Source organism: Ooceraea biroi, chromosome 8 (assembly GCF_003672135.1).
Source record: "Ooceraea biroi isolate clonal line C1 chromosome 8, Obir_v5.4, whole genome shotgun sequence".
In the NCBI taxonomy this organism is placed as follows: Eukaryota; Metazoa; Arthropoda; class Insecta; order Hymenoptera; family Formicidae; genus Ooceraea; species Ooceraea biroi.
In genome coordinates, this window is record NC_039513.1 from 3,076,049 (window position 1) to 3,096,421 (window position 20,373).

Here is a 20,373-nt window from a genome sequence, read left to right on the forward strand (position 1 = left end):
TGCATATGAATCAATAATAATTAAGTGTAATACCTGACAAATAATTTATTTGTAGCAATATAACAAAAAGTATACAGATTAAATAAATTATATTTCAATCAACAAGACGATTCATTTGTATCAACGGCAAAGACATTAATTTTATCATTGACTTGCTTTAATTATTTCACGCAATTGAATTGACAGCAGATGTAATTACATAGATGACATGATATTCAATTACATATTAAGAAGGTTATATAATTTATCTGTACTTAAAATAAAAAATTATGTATGTGGGATGAGTAGATATATGATTGATACAATGAAATTTTCCAAATACTATGATATTAGTGGACCAAATATCTAGATTATTAGAACAAGTATTTGATGTTATTCCTTTATTAATACTGATATTGCATCAACCGATTTTATTTCAATTACACTGATATTGTTGATACAACATCTTTTTTTTTTCTGTGTACAAGTGACAACTAATAACACCTAAATTGCATGCTAATTGACAACTTTACTTAAATATCCCAAGAAGAAAAATCCCAACCGGAAGTGCAATGTGGTTGACAATGACCTTGAGGGAACTCGTTTCGCGACTCGCACCTGCGACTGTCAAGTTCAAGTCACGATTTGTCCTCCGATCGCGTATCGATCTCGGTGCTGCTCTTGAGAATTAATTAACCACACAGATGTATCGAGCAATTTAAAACGACGTGCGGTCGTCGCTCACCGATATGATCACTGCTCATCGTTACGCCTTGTCATATCCGCGCGATCGGTACACGGGTTTACGTGCGAACGGGGGTTTATGGGGAAGAAGTGACATGTCGACATAATTTTTCGAAAATCTCGCTGAAACATTTCTACGTGAATTTATTAGTTACTCAGTCGCAATCGGGACGCCGAACTAGAACGAGCGTCGTCGAGTTACGAGTGGATCGATGACCGATCAATTATTGGCATAGATTTATCGAGCACGTGGCGAGCGATTAATCGCGAAAATTTCTGAAAAGGGCTTTCGCGCGCGCGCGCGCGTGCACGCCGTTCTCATTCGTCCGGGCGCACAAAAGGGCGAGAAAGAAAGAGATGCACTGAGATCGCGCGGATAAAAGGCGCGCTCGCGCGTACACCTGAGAGCAGCAGGTGCAGCGCAAGGTCTCGGTCCTCTCCGGAGTCCTGCTCTTCTCTCGCGTGGCAGCGCGCAACGCGACCGCGATGCACAGCCGGTGTGTGACCATGGATATACATGAGCAGTAAACGTTAGGCAACCGAGGAATTCTCCTATTTCGAAATTATTCTCAAAGTATCGCTTCCCGCGTTCACGTTGAGCTCTACCAAAAATGTTGCCCTTTATCTCTCTAGAGACGCAAGAGACGTTCATTGCATTAGCACTGCAATATCAATGCTTGGAGGTGTTTCCAGCAAACATATTTCTTTTCTCCTTTCAAAAAGGAGAACTCGGAACCTTGTTCTTTATGTACTTGGCGTCGCGACACTACCGCGTCGCTTGATTAAAAGAGAATTAAACAATTAAAAAATAAAATCCTAGTTATAAATTTAACTTTACTATATCGCTGGAAATATTTATCTTTGTACAATTTGATACAAATGTTCCAGCATGGTGGTGTTCAATCCTTATACATTTATGATTAATATTATATTAGAAGAAGAGACAAAGTCGACTGTCGTGCTAATTTGACTTCATTAGCATTTTACGCCGAGATTGCACCCTTGTCGCATGTTTTTCTCATTGCTTTCCTTTCGCTTTTACATTATTTACCTGTCTTTTTGAAGGTCATTGAGTGATGATCTTTAGGCATAATAGTGGCCTTGACGGGAGTCTGCGACCTACGATGCGACGATATGCGGGCGCTGCAATTATGTCGGCGCACGAGTGTCCACCTTTCATTGAAGTTCCTGCGTACTCTTTGTTGCTCGTTGCGGTTGGACTGTGGGCGGTGGATCAATCACGTGCGGCGCCGTGAGTCGAAAAGTTACATTTATTCATTTATATCGTGAAACAAAGTCGTGTTCTAAATTACAAATATCCTGAAAATTCAACGAAAAAATCCTGAAAATGAAATAAATAACGAAACAGATATATAGTTACATATTTATGCTTATACATCTTAGGAGTAAGAGTTTGTCCTGCGTATACTTACTTGAGAGTAAGAGAGAGTGTTCTACATATTCTCAACTTAATTTAGATAATCCTGCATGCTTTAAGAACGTTGGGGTGCAGATTGCTGGTATCCGATGAACTCCTAACCGACTTACGACAGGAAAGGGATATTCGCTAATTAATTCCAAAAATGCACTACGCACTCAAGATTCTCGACCACGTGATCAGATAGAGTCACGTAGGCACGTAGGATTCCTTGCGCTCGGCCTGATCCCAATCACGCAGATGATGACGCGGCTTCACCGACAGCTGCATACTCGCGCCATTAGCCGGCACTTCCAGCTTTCGGTCGTCGCTTGGCTGATCAGCCATTATCGTACAGAATCCACGTCGCCTTGTCGTGTTCGATCGACCAGCAATCGTTTGCATATTCTTTGAAAGTCGAGAACAGAAATATACGAGAACACATGAGACAAAATTAAATTGTACCAAATGCTACCAAGTCCACATTCCCTTAAGCAATATTGAGAGAACTTAAAGAATGTTTTCGTTCAAATCTCTGAAATATCGAAATAACTTTTGATATAACGCAAAGATCTAAAACCTTTCGCAAATTAAATTGTAATATTAAAGTAGGTAAAATTAAATCATAATTTTTATTTTAAAACGTTACCAGAATCCATTTTTTAATTAAATTGAATGTGACTTTTAATTTTAATTTAAGAAACTCTTAAAATGTTTTTGAAAGAAGATATTCGAAAAATACACATCTAATGAGATTTCTGTTAAAGAAAGATCGATCATAAGTTATCGCTGATTAGAAAAGCAAAGAAAATCAGGAAAGGATACATAGGATAAATCGAATTTGTGATGAAATCTGCTAGCCATTCATGGAGTTGAATTTTCGTCAATGTTTATTGCTAATATAAATACTATTCTTTTACAAATTGAATTGGCCTAACGACGTTTCATAACATGCATAAAAAATATCGGCTAGCCGAGTCTAGTGACGGAATATAATGCTAATATTAATGACAATGTACAATGACGCCGAGAGAGTGTTTGATGGAGAGGCGACATGCAACACTTTCTCTCCTTCCTTTTGCGCGCTTACTTGTTTGACGTCAACACATTCGCCGGAGACTCAATTTGTCGATCGTAGTCGTCAAAATTCGGCGTCGTCGTGCGGCGACGACACGTCGTCTCGATTAACTTATCGTACACTTAGAGTAAAACCAAGAGCTATGTTTGTCCTTGCAAACGTAAAAGTGGATCTATTAATCAATATAATTCACTACATTTCGCCTTAACAATGCGAACAATGAGTGTCCGATAAAGATTCGTCCTCGTGCCTCATTCAATCATCGGATCCGGAAAATACGATTCGTGCTGCCGTGAAGCCGAGAGGTGGATTCAGAGAAAGAATCCGCAGGTGAGCATTCAATTAAGTACCTAGCGAACGATAGCGACGATGTCGATCGTCTTTTCCATTTCGTTCGATCAACTTCTATGATCTCTACGTTTCTACCGCCATAAATAATTGCGAAATAAATACAACCGTGATGCAATCGTAATCATAATGATACCTAGACATCGCGTTAACGCTGCTTTCTTCGATATACAATTATAATTTAGCATGAGGGTAGCGGGACGACAGGGAGCGATAAAATGTTTATTCTACGCTTGATCCAGCGTAAGGAAACACTGATAGTGTTTGCTCTATCACTGACAGTGATTGGACTCTTATGATAGACAATAAATACGCAACAGCTTAGTCAAATCTCAGACATCAATATAGCGAAATTTGAGCGATCCACGAAAGAATATATTTTCGCTGTCCTGTTAATCCATCGTACCTTTCTTCGGCCACTTGATCATCGGATGCGGATGATGCAGCAACGAATTTCGGCACCCGGCGGGAAAAAAGGGTGGAACGCAGGAACGTTTCGTTGACGTCTAGTTGATATCGCCATCGCGGAAATGCGCGTTGTCTCCTTCACGAGCAGTCTGGCTTATTCCTTCTTCGCGGAACTACGACGGCCCTGTACGCGGCTGCTGCTGCGTATAGAAGCCGAATGGACGCGATTCCGCAGAAGATGACATCAATGACGAAGACGTCGTATTTGCGGCTGTGACGGCGACAGACAAAGACGACGACGACGATGATGACGAGGATGCTGACGAACCGGGCATCGAAAGATTGGAACGTTGCTGCGACGACGACGACGACGACGATAAAGCCGCTTTCTGATGCTGACCGACACTCGTGATCGTCTGATGAGACCTGATAGGCACTGGCAACGGTCGCTGGATCTTCTTGCCGTGATGGTGACCGGGTGCGCGATAGCCCTGATGTCCGGGCCCAGTTGGTCGCAAGCGAGGTCTTCCAGGACCACGCCGAATTCCCGCGACGCCTCCACGTCCCGACAGAGGAATCAGAGAACCCAGCGGACCCAAAGGACCTACCGTGCTCGGGCCGTCTCCGTCAGCAGGACCGGAAGTCACATGTGTCCCTAGAGCAAAAAAAAACGCCCCTTCATTCTAGGAAGTTGCATTGGAAAAGGAAGCTGCATTGGAAATGTGCTATTTCGTGTAGAGTGATAATCTCGTCTTGATCTAATTCAATAGATAACGTTTGGCATGAAGTACAAGCGGAAACATGATAGCGAAACTGTACGATTTCCATCAAAATATTTTTCTTTTCGAATACAGTCGAAATTTAATTTATTTGTACTAAATTACACATTTACGCGTGGCGCGCGATCTAAGATTTACGGGTGTAGCGGGAACGATGCTAATTGCGATAATTAGATGCCAGAAAAATGAACGTAATTGTAACGTTTATGATTACGGCAGAGCAGATGCGAGGGCACTCCGATACCGAGTTTAACGTCGACTGGTTCGACCAGTTAATCGGTTATTCACCGGTGTCCCGTTGAACATAGCCAAAGATGAGAGAAAGAACATACTCTGACTCGCGGTCCATAAAACATTAATCTATTGTACCAAAGGAAACAAAGAAAGCCTATACAATTATTACTCGATAATTAAATGCCATGGAGAAAAACTATATATGCAAGAAAACAAAATACGTTGATTATATTTCTACTTAGAAATTTTTTTAATAAGAAAACAAGAACAATTCGACATTATATTTAAGCATTACAATACGTTGTTATCAAGTTCTCTTAATAAATCCTTGAGAAGCGCCTCGAAATGACTTCATCGATCCTTTGTGTGAATCAAATCGGTTTTCCTTTAGAAAAGAACCAAATCGTTTCTGAAACGATTCTTTCGATAATGCGAAAATCAGGGTTCGACCCGGATGTAGATATCCCTCGTATTTTGCCCTTCTTGTCGCCCTTTTCTACCTTTATCCCTCCTGCCGCCTCGTTGGCATTCCGCGGCACGTACCTGATTGCTCGAGTATTCCTTCTCTCGGCACTATGGTCTAAGAGGACACTTAAGGAAATGGGCAGTGGAAACGCGAAAACGTGCGTTCGTCTTTACAAAGCCTCTCGTGCTCCCATCGATGTGATAATGCATTCTAGAAATTCTACGCGTGAATCGTACTGCGGAAAGAAAGAGGAAAAGCTGAAGTATTTTGAAGAAATCTACGGTAACGATCTGTGAATGTCGCGTATAAAATAATAAAACGAAATCGGTTCTCGTTGCTCAATCATCAAGATATGGAAGTAACGTGTTTAACACTAAATAATATAATAATGGCAAAATTACAAAAAAATTACTATTCGCTAGAAAAACTAAAAAACAAAGCTAGAAAATGTTATTCTTTGCAATTGACACATTATAATCAATATATTATAATATATAATATTATTCTTTTAAATAAACATTCTTCGAATCTGTATTTGGCAACTTACAAAGTTGTGTTGACAACTGCAGTAAAATTGGGAATCCAGCTGATGTCATCATGCTAATGCAGACAAATAGGATTAGCTGTGTGATGCTGTACATGTGTACGTGTGATAAAACTCAGTATTCAACTTGTCGTCCGGGTAATTCAATAGAAAATTCCGTGAATTAATTTATGACTCATATTAAATTTTCTAAATTGTACTGGAACGTCATATACATGTTAATGAACAAATGCACGAATATGATAAGAGTCTCTCATCGATAGAGGCTACTAAAAGCAAAGGTAAAACTTTCGAGACGGCTGAAAGGAGAGGGAGGGATTCACACACGGAATGTCGACGGTCCGGCTCGCTATATCCTTGCTCTGTCTCATCCTGCAGCATTATCCTACCGTATCTTACCCATACGAGCCGAACTATCTTCATCACCACATATTTTATCGTCTACCCGGTCGCGTTGGGCTAATCTCCAGAGCTCAGGCTCCGAAAAAGTCCGAGATCAAAGATGGAGATAATCGAGTTACTACTTAACAGGATTCACAGGATCCCATCGCAGGATTCTACGAAACCATTTTCCGCCCGTTAACGCCAATTAAGCATACCTATTAATTATATTATATTAAGTATATGCTTCCGCAGGAATTTTATACAGGATCTTGATCACAATATCGCGTAAAATTCAACTGAAATTAAAATTCAACGAAAAGATTAAAATTGTCCGTTTCGAGATCGTCTTCTCTTCCTTCCTATATTCTGTTATTAACATAATTAAACATTTAAAGTTTGTGTTATATACTATGTATTATAGTATGTATTGTACTTTTTGCTTAATATCTGTAACAAAACTTTTGTATATCCATTATTTCTAGATATTAATGTAAACAATTTTATGTTTAAGATAAGCACCGTAGCCTTCAATTTCTATGATTTCTTCAGCCTATCGCATTCTGTGTATCAATATTGGCGTATATGAACTTCCTGCCTTTCCTATATGAAAATACGTTCTATGTGGTGGTATGAAAATGTGATATTCGAGAGGGTGCGGAGTCAACGGACGAGATGACACAGTGAGGTACGGTAAGGTACGGCACGAAAATCGACAACACTCAACCCCTTACGGGGTCCGTATAATTCTCCCAACCCTACTTGTTTCTTTCCGCAACCTCGCGAAACGACGAGGGAAATTAGATGCCAGGATTATGCAACTGAAACGTACTGCGGTCGCATCTGGATTCCGTGATAGGCGTTACTAAAATCGAACGACAAGCGTTTAAGAAAATAGTAGTTGTTGATAGACATTAACATAATCCAACGAATAAATGCATTAATAGATGTATTAATGCAAATAGAAATTCGTATCAAAAATAAAAAAATTAATAAAAAATAAACTAGATAAAAGATATTCAGGAAAATAATATTACTGTATTCAGGGTAAAATTAATCTGATTTAAATCCATGAATCATAGGAAACATCGATTCTCAAGTGTATGCAATATTGTTTTAATGAAATTTAAACTCCTGATAATTCTTTTCTCGAAAGAACGACTAAGACCCGTTTCTACCAACATCGCTTAACCGCAGTTTAACTCGCTTCTCGTCTCTTTCTAACTACTCGCCTTAGAAAGAGACGAAAAGTGAGTTAAACTACGGTTAAAAGTAAGCGACGTGGAACCGGACCTAAGGAAATATTAATAAAGCTGCGTTTAATTCTCTAAAAGCAGTGTTTATCCCTGTTAATCCATCACAGCTCATCCAACCAGCCGTTTATCGATCAAAATAAGCAAAACGTGATCGGAAACTATAATCAGCGAGAATAACGTTGGGTGCACGGTGAGAGTGCGGAACATTGACAGCTGGATCAAGCGCGCCGCATCTCGATAAAGAGATAACTAATGGAGGTGAAGACGAAGCAGAAGCGGAGAAGACGCGCAAAAAGGCAGTGACGAAGGAGAGAAGAATGAAGAAACAGAAGGAAAGGGAAAGAGATAAGAAGAAAAAAAGAGAGAGAGAGAAAAGAAGATGCGCGAGTTCCAAAAACCTAAGAAGAGCATCGATCGCAGCTGTCGCCTTCGCTCCGCACCTGCTATTGTCCGTTCGTCTTCCAGTCGACGACAAGTGAGAAAGACCGACCCCTTTTCTTTCGTCTGTATACGTAGCACATGTGCGTGCGCGCGTGCGTTGCTTCATTCCACGTTCGTGGGTCCACGTGGCATTGCGTGAGGTCACTTTATCAAGCGCATTCACTGCAATTGCTCATTCTATAATTCTATCTAATTAAAGCAATAATGATGAACACAGCGACACTACCTCGACATTCCTTGTCGAGGTAGTGTGAACAGGATTCAAAATTTTCATTATTCGCGATTTGATTTCGAGAACAATATTTTAATAAATATTTTATTTAAGCGACTTTCACAAAGAGACGAAAAATCGGAAAATCCTCAAATTATATTTTAAGACGTAACTCCGACGAATAATTCCGATATTAAGACGACTAAGATAACTTATATTTACATCAACTGTACAATTTTTTGTCCTTTGAAATTGTTCGAATTCAGAGATCTCGATGACTGACAGATCTCCCCTGTGACTCTGAAAGGTGCACACTTGTGCTACGCAACGAATGTTTTTGCTTTTCCCCCACAGTCGAATCCGCATTCGTCGTTTGCAAAACGAGTCGCAGAATGAGTCACGAGAAATTTTCGAGGGGGGGGGCGGATGTCTCTAAGGGTATCCCCGTGGAGGAGCGCCAACTGTTATCCCCCTCGACGCTCGACGTGGGTGCACATGTGCTCGCGAGGGAATTTCGGCACAGGCAAACGATGGGGTCCTGATGGACCCATGGGCGTCCTTCCCGCGTACCGCAAAGTCCCCTGAGAACTCGAGCAAGTGCACGGGCGAAGGATAACAGCGAGGGTGTAAAAGGAGCGACGACAGAGGGACCGCGGGCGCGACATACGAAAGAATCGAGATTAACGATGTATATTGATGGGAGCCGCATGTCTGCGAGAGAAGTTACTTTTCTCGCGGTAAGCTTTTTTTGAGTAGCGAGGCGACGTCCCCTGTCGATCGCAAGTAAATCTGCGTTTTGTTATCTTCATTTTCGCGCAACGATCAGCAACGATTAGCGATATCTCGAATTATCGGGAGCGGTGAATTCACACAGCTGGGGCAGAAATTCGCATTACTGTTGCGATGATATTAATTATGAACGCTCTTTTGCGCAATATTTTCACTGATACGATCAGCCACGTAAAACTGACGTAATAAAGCTAACGAGTAATGCATGTTATACGGCGGTCAGATGAAAAATATATATTATTGTCATAATTATTAAATATTTGTACAAATTATACTTTCGTGCGCGTAGATAACTGAAATTCAAGCGCCAATGAGCGTAAAATTAATTGTCACTGCGTTGATATCTGCCTGCAGCAGAATTGAAATAATAAATAATAACGCGCGAAATGCACAATAGAGCATTTCGCAAATTTCCAATTTCCAATTCCTTGATCACATAAAATGTGCAGTTATTATTATCTAACTGTAAATCATCATTCCGACAATTTTATCTTTGATTATTTGTATATCTCTCGTTAATCATCATACTAATATAATAAAGAGGTAAAGTTTGTTCCATTGTTCGGGGTAATCTTAGAAACTACTAAACCGATTTGAAAAATTCTTTCACTGGTGGATAGCTTAGATCTTCCTGAGTAACATAGACTATGTGCAATCGTCTTGCAACTTCTAAAAATGTACGCGTCGCAAAAAAATACGTTCTTTATGCTTTATATTTTCCAAATATACCGAGCGCGCGAGGAACAAGCGCCAGCTAGTCTTGGATAAGTCATCGCGATTGTCGAGATAAATTCCCGAAAATGTCGGTTTTTATCGCTTATTCAATATTATTAATATATATTAGTAAATTTCCGGTAGAAAATGCTAAAGCTATGCAATGACTCTAAGCGGTACTTACCATGCTGCAACATCTGCTCGCTCGACGATCCACCTCCGTCGACCAAAGTTGATGACGATTCGCTAGTCATCGTGTTAGAGACCTTGGACGATGGATGCATCAGAAGCGATCCTCGTCCTTTACCGCCGATCGGTCCACCCCTGCGAGAACCTCGCGGTCTACCGCGTTTACTCGCACCGCGCACCGATTGTCGCATACGCGCACTTGAGCCACGCCGAAAGCGAAATGGCCGAGTCGAGCGACTTTCGGCGGAGATTCTCCATATTGCAGACCACCGCGAGACTGTCCACGAGATTCGCTGGCGGAAATCGTCACTGGACCGTCCACGTCGACCACGAGTCCTTCGTTACTTGTCTCGTCCTAGCAAGGAAAATCGTTAAATAATAAAAAATTTGTATTTTTTAAATCTATCTGTAACATTATTAATCGCGTTGTTATATGATAAAGGAAAATATTTCTTTAAAATAATTTTATTTTCAAAATACGCTATTTCGAACTGATAAATAAATAATACTAATTAACACATGTAATAAGAGTGATAGATAGAATAGATATGTAATAATACTTAAACAAAGCAACGCTAAGGAAATTTTTATGGAGTATCGCGTACAATGTTGTCATCGTACCTCTGATTTTGCCGGGCTAGTCGGTGTACTGTAATTATCCACATTGTCCAACTGCTGTTGATGGTGATTGTTCTGGTGCTGTGACTGAATCGGATTGGCAATCGGTTTCGACTCGTTAAGATTAGTTTGAACGGTATCGCTGTTTTTGTCGCCATTAGTATCCGCCAGACACGGCTTTTTCGCATCATTCTGAAAATATAAAAATTGCAGTGCACAGTATAATTCGAGATGAATAAGATATTACCGTTTTAGCGTAATTAAAATCTAATTAGCAAGCTTCAATTCCATTTGCATTGCAGGCCGAACGTTTCCAGACGATTTATCAAGCAATTACGAGCATGACGAGCGAAATTAATTCAGAAATACAATAACTGTGGATAGCGGTAAATTTAGCCGCAAGCGCATAGTGTTACGGATGCAAGAAATGAAAACGGTAAAAAATAAAGGCGGGTGGAAAAAAGCGACGGTTGGGGGCGAGAGTAAGACGACGAAAAGAGGGGGAAAAAAAAGAAGAAATCTTTGCGACGAGACCGATAGCGGTGCGTAAGGGCCTTGATGGGCTCACCTTGACCGGAAGCGCGGTTAACTTCCTCTTCCGGTCCCTCTCCTTATGCTGTAGGTTCGACTCGAGGAGGCGAGCCTCCTCCGCTCGCTGTTGCTTTCTCTCCTCGCTTCGTTGGCTGTCTGAAATATGCGGACACAGGCTTGTATTATATGCCGAGGATGCGGCGGCAAGTTCGTTACTCCGTTTCTTATTATTATTCCTTATTAGGCCATTAGCATAACCTAACGAGCATAATGTAATCGTGGCCACCTCGGCTGCCTCTCCTCGTCCCTCGATTCGTTTTCGACGTGTTTTGTGCATACACGCGCATCCATACCGGTGCGGTGGTCGCGATAGAGGCGATAGCAGTAGCGACGGATAAAAATTACCCAACGACTTTTCGACACAGATTATATTTTTCGTTGTTGATCACAAATTTATAATTACGAATTGTCACGATCATTTTTAGAAAACAAATCTTTTCTCTTTAATACAATAATAATCTATAATTTTTTACAGAAAATTTAAAAGGAGATTTTTATTATTTTTATTTGGCACTTAATTATAAATAGCAGTAATTGCTAATACTTACATTTCGCCTCGATTTCTTCATCGTCTAGCAGCAGCGATACGACTTCCTTGGGTTTCAGAGTATCGGGCTTGAAGTTGCCACCGCTTATGACCATGCGTTGTATCTGTAATAATCACGAATAGCTTTACGTTTATACCCGTCAATGAATTATTTCAACAATTAATCTGCAGCAATTAATCTATGAAGCGAACCTCGCTCTTTTCACGTGCTCTCTGCAAAATTCGCTCCTCGATAGTCCCTTTGCATATTAATCGGTAAACCGTGACTTGCTTAGTCTGCCCTAGTCTGTGGGCGCGATCCATGGCTTGTTGGTCCACAGTGGGGTTCCAATCGCTGTCATAAAATATGACCTGGAAACAGACAATTACAGCTACACCCATGAAAGGACAAAACGTAATATGTAATATATATAATTATATAATTAACATATAAACTGCTGCTCTGCATACGAAATGCATGAAAGAGAGAAATAAATTTATATATACGTATACTTCTTTTTTTAATATATTACCAATGTGTAAATCTTAATTCTCGATGAAATTAAATGTTAATTAATTAAACACTTAAATCTAACATTTTAACAACAACAAGTATTACTTTAATGTTTTTCGTGTATCTTTTCATGTGTCTCTGATTTTAGATCAGTCGATGATAAAGTGCAGATCGACATTGATAACATGAATTTGTCTAAATCTACGGCCTACGATCTGTATAAATCGACCTCCACGTATAACCGGAAAGAGTAGAAACTGAAAGTCGGCATAACGAGCAAGTGAATACATATAAGGTGGCATAAAGCGAGGATAGGATTACTGACCGTGTCTGCCGCCGTGAGGTTGATTCCCAGGCCGCCCGCTCTAGTACTGAGCAGAAAGACGAATATGTCCGCCCTGAAACACGAAGCAGTTCCACAACGACCACATTGAGGAACGACGACATCGAGTCGTTTTGTATGTAAATTAATTCACGGTGCCGGCATTTGAAGGATTTCCAGAATAAAATCCTCCTCAGCGCGGCCACGCGATCTAATCAGATTTGAGATTTTAACGATCCTACAAATGGCATTATTTCCCTGTGTTCTTCTTGTGTGTTCTTATTGTTTATCTACCAATGTGTAAAATTAAAATATAAAATATGCAAGATAAATCATGGAAAATTACTGAAATACGATTATTGGGAAATTAATAATTTGTGCAGAAATGCGTAATTAGAGATTGCCTTATTTGTTGCTCCATACTAAAATGCCAAGTCGAATAGTTACTATCTCGTTTGAACAATTTAGACTTTAGGCTGCAAAAATTTTATGCGGACAGTGCACATTGCCTAATGGCCCGCCGTTGAAGCTTCAAGTTCGTGCATTCGAGAACCTGCAGCTGTCCGCAAGATGGGAACGATTCGGTAATTAATTCGCGTGTTAGTTATGCGCGGCTGAATCTTATGCGCAGGACATGCGATCGCGAGATCACGCTTTCAGTATGCAACTGGATACTGTTAGAGGATAGCATAGATATTCTAATCAACGCGGTAACTCGCAAGTTATCATTATCATTATGAATAACATACTCCTATTAGCGACAACTGACGCTGGAGCCCACCGGGGAAAATTAAAATGTCGCACAGTCGTCGCTTATTATCACGATATTCAAATTTTCTATCAGATTATTAAACAAATATGCATATCCGTTGCAGTAAGGTACAAGCCGAAACGAAACTATTACCTTTTCTGGAAATCAGCTACCATGTCTCGACGATCGGAGATCTTCGACGAGCCGTCCAGCCTCATAAACGTGTGCTTCCTGTGGTACATGTACTCCTGAAAGCAATCAATTCGCCAGATGAGAGATCGAACGTCGAAGCACGGCGGACAGTGAACGTACCTCAAGCAGATCGATCATTTTCGTCATTTGGGAGTAGATGAGCACTCTGTGACCTTGTTCCTTCAGACGCCGTAAGAGACTGTCCAATACGGAAAGCTTGCCAGCGTCCGTCACCAAGGTTTGCTTGTCTAAAATAACGTAATTCACATTTAACGCCTCTCAATTTCAACTCATCTTTAGTTTTAGGTAATTCTCGTAGTTGCGCGTTTCGTTATACCTGGCACGATGATGTGCGACCATCCGTTCACCGGGGCGCACGCGGACAATCCTCCTTGCGGCTGGTAGCAGAATTTCAGAGTTTGACCGGCACGGACGCCCGACGTTTCGTCGGAAAGCGCTCGCTCGCAGCCGAGCCAAAGTAATCTCTGACCAAATGGGCCGCCGCACTCCTCGTGCCTCTTCCAGGCACACGCCGCGGAGCTATTGCTAACGTACAACTTCCGTGGACTAGCTTGAACCTGCAATGGCAGAGAGAAGATGAGTGAATCGTGTTTTCAGTTGAATTCTCCGTTCCTTTATCTCTCGTACGAATTAACGATCGACTCAACCTTGGGATTGTTATCGCAAACGAAGGCAGGCATCGTTGTCTGCTGGCAGTATCGCATTATGGGCTGTCGTGGGTGATGAGGATGTTCAGGTAGCAGGGCCAACTTGGAATCTTCTGCTTGTTCGGTTTTGCCGGTTGGAAGTATCCTTTGCAACTGGACACGAGGTACATAAATAATTTTTTAAACATCCGTTGCACGCATGTTGTCGTGTCCCTACGCAGGGAAAATTGAAATTCATTACCTTCAACAGCTGATTAGCCTTTTTGCTGCTACGCAAGATTCTGTGGGCAACGGTCTCCGGCATCGAGTGCATCGTGTGGGTGGCGTGCGTGTAAAGAGCCTCGCCCTCGATTATCTTTTTAGTAAAAAATATATCCTGCAACGCCGCCGACTGCAAAGCGTCGATTCTTCTAGGCAGATAGAGCATTTGATTCGTCGGCACTCGCGAGCCGCTATCGACGCGCCAATCCTCCCAATATTCGACCATCTTTAATCTTCTCTCCATGAATGTTACGAGGAACAATCTGCATAAAAGCCACTCATAACACTCGTAATCAAGTAATAAAAGACACGAATTACTCTTTTAAAGCTGATCATTTACACCTACCTAAATAAGGTACCGGCAATGAACGTTTTATTCATTTCCATTGGCGACAAATCGATGAATCTACTGAACGAAAATGTATTCTCGCTCGGATCTTCGTTGCAATGAAGGGCACGGTGAATATATTCCGCGGCGAATATAAACAGCTTATTATACAAGACGTGATCCTTGGAGGGCAATGCCAGGTGTCGGAGCCCTTTGTTATATAGCAAAACGGGCATATTATAAAATTCTGTGTTCATAAAAAACGGCGATTTAGCGTCCCTACGTTCAAACAGTTCTGGATGATTGCAGACCTATAATTAATTTCGATTACAATTTATTATTTTTTATTTTTAAGATTAACGCAGATTAAATGACTATCATATTTTTTTCGTAAAAAAATAATTAATAAATATACATATAATACCTTGCGGAACTGCATGACTAGATTCATTAAATTAGAAGTAAAGTTCTTGTCATTGGATGCAGTGTCCCCTCCGCCTACCGTATAATGCAGCAAATCTTCTATCCGTATCTTTTTCTTTAACGCTACAAACAACACAGATTTGCCAGGAATGAAAATTATTAGCGCGCGATATTCCAGAAAGCGAGATCGAGATACCTGAGTAGAGCAGTTTCTGCCGAGTCGTAAGCGGGCAATACACCATCACTTCAATCTTGTCGGATAATTCGTTTTCTACATCTTTCTTTATTCTTCGCAACATGAAGGGTTTCAAGATCATGTGAAGCCTCGATAAGTGTTCTAGTGTGAAATTCATAATATATTATTTTATTGATATATGCATAATCATATGTCATATAATAAAGGCTTTTTCACAGTTACTTACTTTCATCTATTCCCGTTTTATTCTCCGCGTGACTTTCTATATCTTTGGAAAACCACTCGTTAAATTCATCGTGCGAATCGAACAGCGTGGGCATGATGAAGTGTAACAATGCCCATAATTCGGCCATGCTATTTTGTATGGGAGTACCACTGAGTAATAATCGATTACGACAACTAAATCCCAATAACAGTTTCCATCTCATACTGTTGAAAAGATCATATAATTTATTATATTTAGTTGTTATAATAAAAGTTCCACAAATATTGTTGCAAATAATATGAAAGAACGTAAACGTACCTGCTTGTACTCTTTATGGCTTGCGCTTCGTCTAGAATCATGTACTGCCATTTTATTCTATTGAAATATTTATAATCCGTGATCACTAACTGATAACTCGTTATCACTACGTGGAAAGAAGCTTCTTTCGTGTGCAAATCTTTAGTGTCCCAAAATTGTCTCAGTATCTTGCGTTCCTGGGGGCTGCCCCAATATGGAACCACTTTGAACACTGGTACGAATCTTGCCATTTCCTGCTGCCAATTATGTAACGTTGAAGCTGGCGATATAATTAAGAATGGTCCCCAAACGGCTGAAAGAAAATAGTCATCGGTTAACAATATATACATTGTTATTTTTTACAAAAGCTTCTCATGGGAACAGGTATGAAACGTCATTTTTAAGAAGCTTGCCAAGATACTTAGACACTTACAGTATCTTTCAGCGACGTGACATAGGAATGCTATGGATTGTACAGTTTTTCCCAGGCCCATTTCATCGGCCAATATCCCACTAATACCCTAAAATTAATTAACAAAGCGACTTTCGTAAATTATATCATATTATAAAAATATTGTATACAACATTTTTATTTCATTAACATAAATAAAATACATATAGAGCTACGAACCTGATCATACAAATTTGCCAACCAATTCATTCCTTTTAATTGATAACCCTTTAAATTTCCTTTGAAGATCGATGGCTGAGGATGTTCCAGGTTCTCGGGTGTATCGCTCAGACGCAATTCTTGAGAGGCAGCAGCCGTATCAAATTGCTTAGTCCTAGCTTTTTCATTGTTAAAAGCTTCAGTGGCATTTCTCTTCGCCTTCTGTTTCATAACGTCGCTACAAATTTGACAAATATATGCTTTTAGGATATATATATATATATATATATATATATATATATATATATATATAATGGGATTACGAGAAGGAAAATAATTGATGTTTCCCTTAGTCACATTCGACTATAAGAAATAATTAATTTTATAAGATTATAAAAAATTGCACATTCAATTCAAATACCTGTCGTAATCATCGATACCGATGAGTCTCGGATTCTTTTCTTCGTCCAACTGATTCAAGATTCTCACTTGCTCTTCCGCTGATACTTTATTTATTTTTCGCGACATAAAATGAGCATAAAGTTCTGTTTGAGTAATGAGAAAGTTCAATTTTCGTTGCTGGCGCTTTGCCTGAATATAAAAAAAAGAGATATAGAAAAATATTCATAAAGACACAAGATATTTCTTTTTTACAAGGTAACATCGTCTCACTTCGATAAGTTCTACATCCATCTTGCGTTGCTCTTCGGCTTCCTTTTCCAATCTTCTCCTAGTCTCTCGTTCGACTCGATCATAGCGTTTCCAGTAAGACTGCATTTCTCTTGTCAGACGTTTCGCTCTCCAAATAGTTTCCTTCATATTTTTCTGCGACTGAAGACGAGAACGAGTAAACGTAAATCGTAGTTTTTCATTATATGCGTAAAAGAAGCAAGTGTTATTTCATACTCACTTGCATGGCTTTCTGTCTCCAATATTTCATACAGTGCTGCGCTACCTTTTTACAACTGATTAGCATTTCCTTATGATTATTGGTTTTCGCCCTTTGTACTTTTCCTAGTTCCTTTTTCGACATCATGACCCAAATTTTTCTTCTTCTCATCGTCATCACTTCGACGCTCTTGATATTATGCTTCTTTCTGCCTCTACCACGAGGTTGATGACGCATTATAGCTTCCAATTCGGATTCATCCAACTCTTCCTCCTTAGGAATCGACTTGTCCCACTCTCCCTCTGGGAGGTCTCCTTTCTAAAAATATAACTTTTGTTTGAGAAGAAATAGATAAATAAGAAAGTGATATAATTATTGTATATACGTACGCGATATTCTTCAGACGCACGGCGACGATTAATTTTATCTTTTTTAATCTTCATGATTTTCTTATCCGTCTTTTTCTCTTTTTTCTTCTTATTTCCCACAATTAACTTCTGATGTTCTAGAAATCTGTCATAATTCGATAGCAAACCCGCGCTATAATATTGGTATTGTATATTCTGCAAACAATATTGTGTGTTTAGTATCTCTTTTGATTTATACTATATAAATGTTTAACTATCACTGTTTGATCGTTACTTCTGGCTTCTGATAAAAACGGCCTTGATATTTTTTCCGCAGTATGTGGAATTTTAACATCTCCTGAAAATCCTCCTCCGTTATTTGGCTATCTGTGTCAGAACCCGATGCGGAACTATCGGAAGAGTCACTTAACAAAATATCTTGCAGCCAACGTCGTTCTTCTCCGACACTCGACATATTATACAATCTTAGCTTATTGATCTTTGTTTCTAGAAAAACAACGCGCATAAAAACAAAGATAAAAGTGTTTCAACAATGAATATTGATATGTGAGACATACCTTCCTTCCGAGTGAGCACATTATCTAAGTAAGCATCTGAACCATCAGATGATTCTGATGAGACAGACTTGTCATCTTCACTAAAATATAAAAACAAAATACATATATTATTATTATTATTATTATATATAGTATATTAAGGTATTTCTAACACATGATAACACATTGAGGTAGCAATAGTACTTACCTAACTTGTTCTTGAAAGAGATGGGTAATTTGCCTCAAAAAAGGCTGTACATTAAGACTGTGTTCTAATCTTTGCAGATGCAACGGAGCGGCCATCTCAGCTTCCAGCTTCATTGTGTTTATCCTATCAGACATTACCCGTCCAGTGCCAAACTCTACAATCTGCAACAAAGTGCACGTACAATGAACAAAAGCCTGTTAAGAGAGCTTTTGTACACACAAATTTACAAGGTAACAATTTGAGAAATAAAAAGTTATAAATATACAACCACCAAGACAATGGATCAATATGAGCTCTCTGCAATATGCAGAGACAAGTGCCTGACAGCGATGCACGACCTAATTGACTGGCTTACTAAGATATGAAATGTATGCAGTAAAAAATGCGAAGTTAGCGAGGTAATACAAGTTTTTTCCTCAAAATACGTGAACCCAAGGAAAATCACAGAACGATGCGGTGTGGATCGTAACGGAAAATAACTACGAAAATGCGTGCTAGAGAAAATGTGACAAGTACTGATCGCACTCTACCAGCATAACGAAATAAATATGTGCATTTTTCCGTTTGCCAAAGCAAGCTACAGAGAATGCCTCGTACTAGGCTGCTATTATATATAGAGATTTTCCATACTCCTAGTGTCGGACAATGTATATTACGGGCGTGAGACTGCCATGCGAGATCATGTGCGGCTAATTTCATTATATAAGGCGAATGACACGTCGTATCAGGCTAGCGCGGTTATAATTTCGTGAAATATTTCGCTACGGTTTTGCTTTCACCTTGTTTTGGTTAGACGCGGCCCCCACTTATTTCGCACGCGAAACAGAGTCTACTACTGGAATGCGATTTCCTCTGTTCACAGCGAAATTAGATATATCAGTCGGAGGGGAATACATAGTAGAAGGAAGCCTAGAGAACGCAGACATTTGGCGTGCCATTAAAGCAGGGCAGGGATAGGGCATATTGCTCGCCACCATTTTTGTTTTCAGTAGGTGGCGCTGCTCGCGCCCGTGCGCTTAGCTTCTGACGATCCCGTTTCTGGATATACTTCTATCTGCTTACCACGATTTCGAATTATACCACCTGTCTCTTATCCCGGTATATACGTCGCGACAATTAATTTCCAAGTATTAATCGAAATTTTTATCTTTCTTCCCCCTCCCTTTTTTATATTGGAAATATATACTTTTTTTATAAAGTCCTACTAAAAATTATGAGAAAATAGTTATTACAGAAATGCGATATAATTTTGCCAAGTCCAACTTTTTTTTAATATTGAACATGCAGAAAAGTAAATTATACGTTAATTGAGTTTTTATTGTCAGCAATAAATGTAGAGATTATTTTAATGTATTTGTCCAACGATTGTAACTCATCGAAATTGTATCCATTCTGATGTTTGTATGTTTAAAGCTCCTAACACACCAATACAATTACGATACAAGTACGCATTGATTTTCTTCGATAATTGTCTTTAATATAAATTAACAATATTTTTCATAATAATAATTTACTCAAGTACTCACATATGCATGTATGTAAAATAAGACACTTGTACAAAAGTAGATTGCAATACGTCTTATCATTTTATTATTTGCAGAAATGGCAAAACATTTTAGATTAATGTTTATCGAATAATAAATAAATAAATAAATAAATCTATTTCCATGTATTAATCACAGAATAAATGCATAGTAATGTACCGATTTTTGTTCCGGTTTTGTTAAAATTTACATTTTTAGAATATATACTTGAACGCCTAAAATAATTCAATAAAAGTGCCATTTCGTGTTTCTCATAAAATTAATTTTTTTCACTCACAAATCATCACGATACCAATTCCCAGATTTAAATCGACTACTACGTGAGCCAACCTTCTGCGCATGTGTGTT

The 20,373-nt window shown here is 39.5% G+C and overlaps 1 protein-coding gene across 1 annotated transcript; it reads right to left on the reverse strand.

The window, feature by feature from the left end:
* Window positions 1–3,006: 3,006 nt before the first annotated feature.
* Window positions 3,007–19,251, reverse strand: LOC105287807 (chromatin-remodeling ATPase INO80). The gene is given in 28 exon segments (XM_026971653.1): window positions 3,007–4,629; window positions 9,974–10,186; window positions 10,189–10,333; window positions 10,600–10,788; window positions 11,165–11,283; window positions 11,736–11,838; window positions 11,927–12,085; window positions 12,553–12,625; window positions 13,454–13,548; window positions 13,613–13,740; window positions 13,830–14,070; window positions 14,161–14,313; window positions 14,402–14,684; window positions 14,768–15,060; window positions 15,174–15,295; window positions 15,369–15,509; window positions 15,595–15,797; window positions 15,892–16,183; window positions 16,304–16,391; window positions 16,502–16,718; window positions 16,902–17,071; window positions 17,153–17,311; window positions 17,391–17,687; window positions 17,759–17,932; window positions 18,012–18,223; window positions 18,295–18,374; window positions 18,482–18,642; window positions 19,112–19,251. Coding segments are annotated over 28 exon segments (5,061 nt in total). The 5' UTR covers window positions 19,181–19,251; the 3' UTR covers window positions 3,007–4,147.
* Between the last annotated feature and the right edge of the window lie 1,122 nt (window positions 19,252–20,373).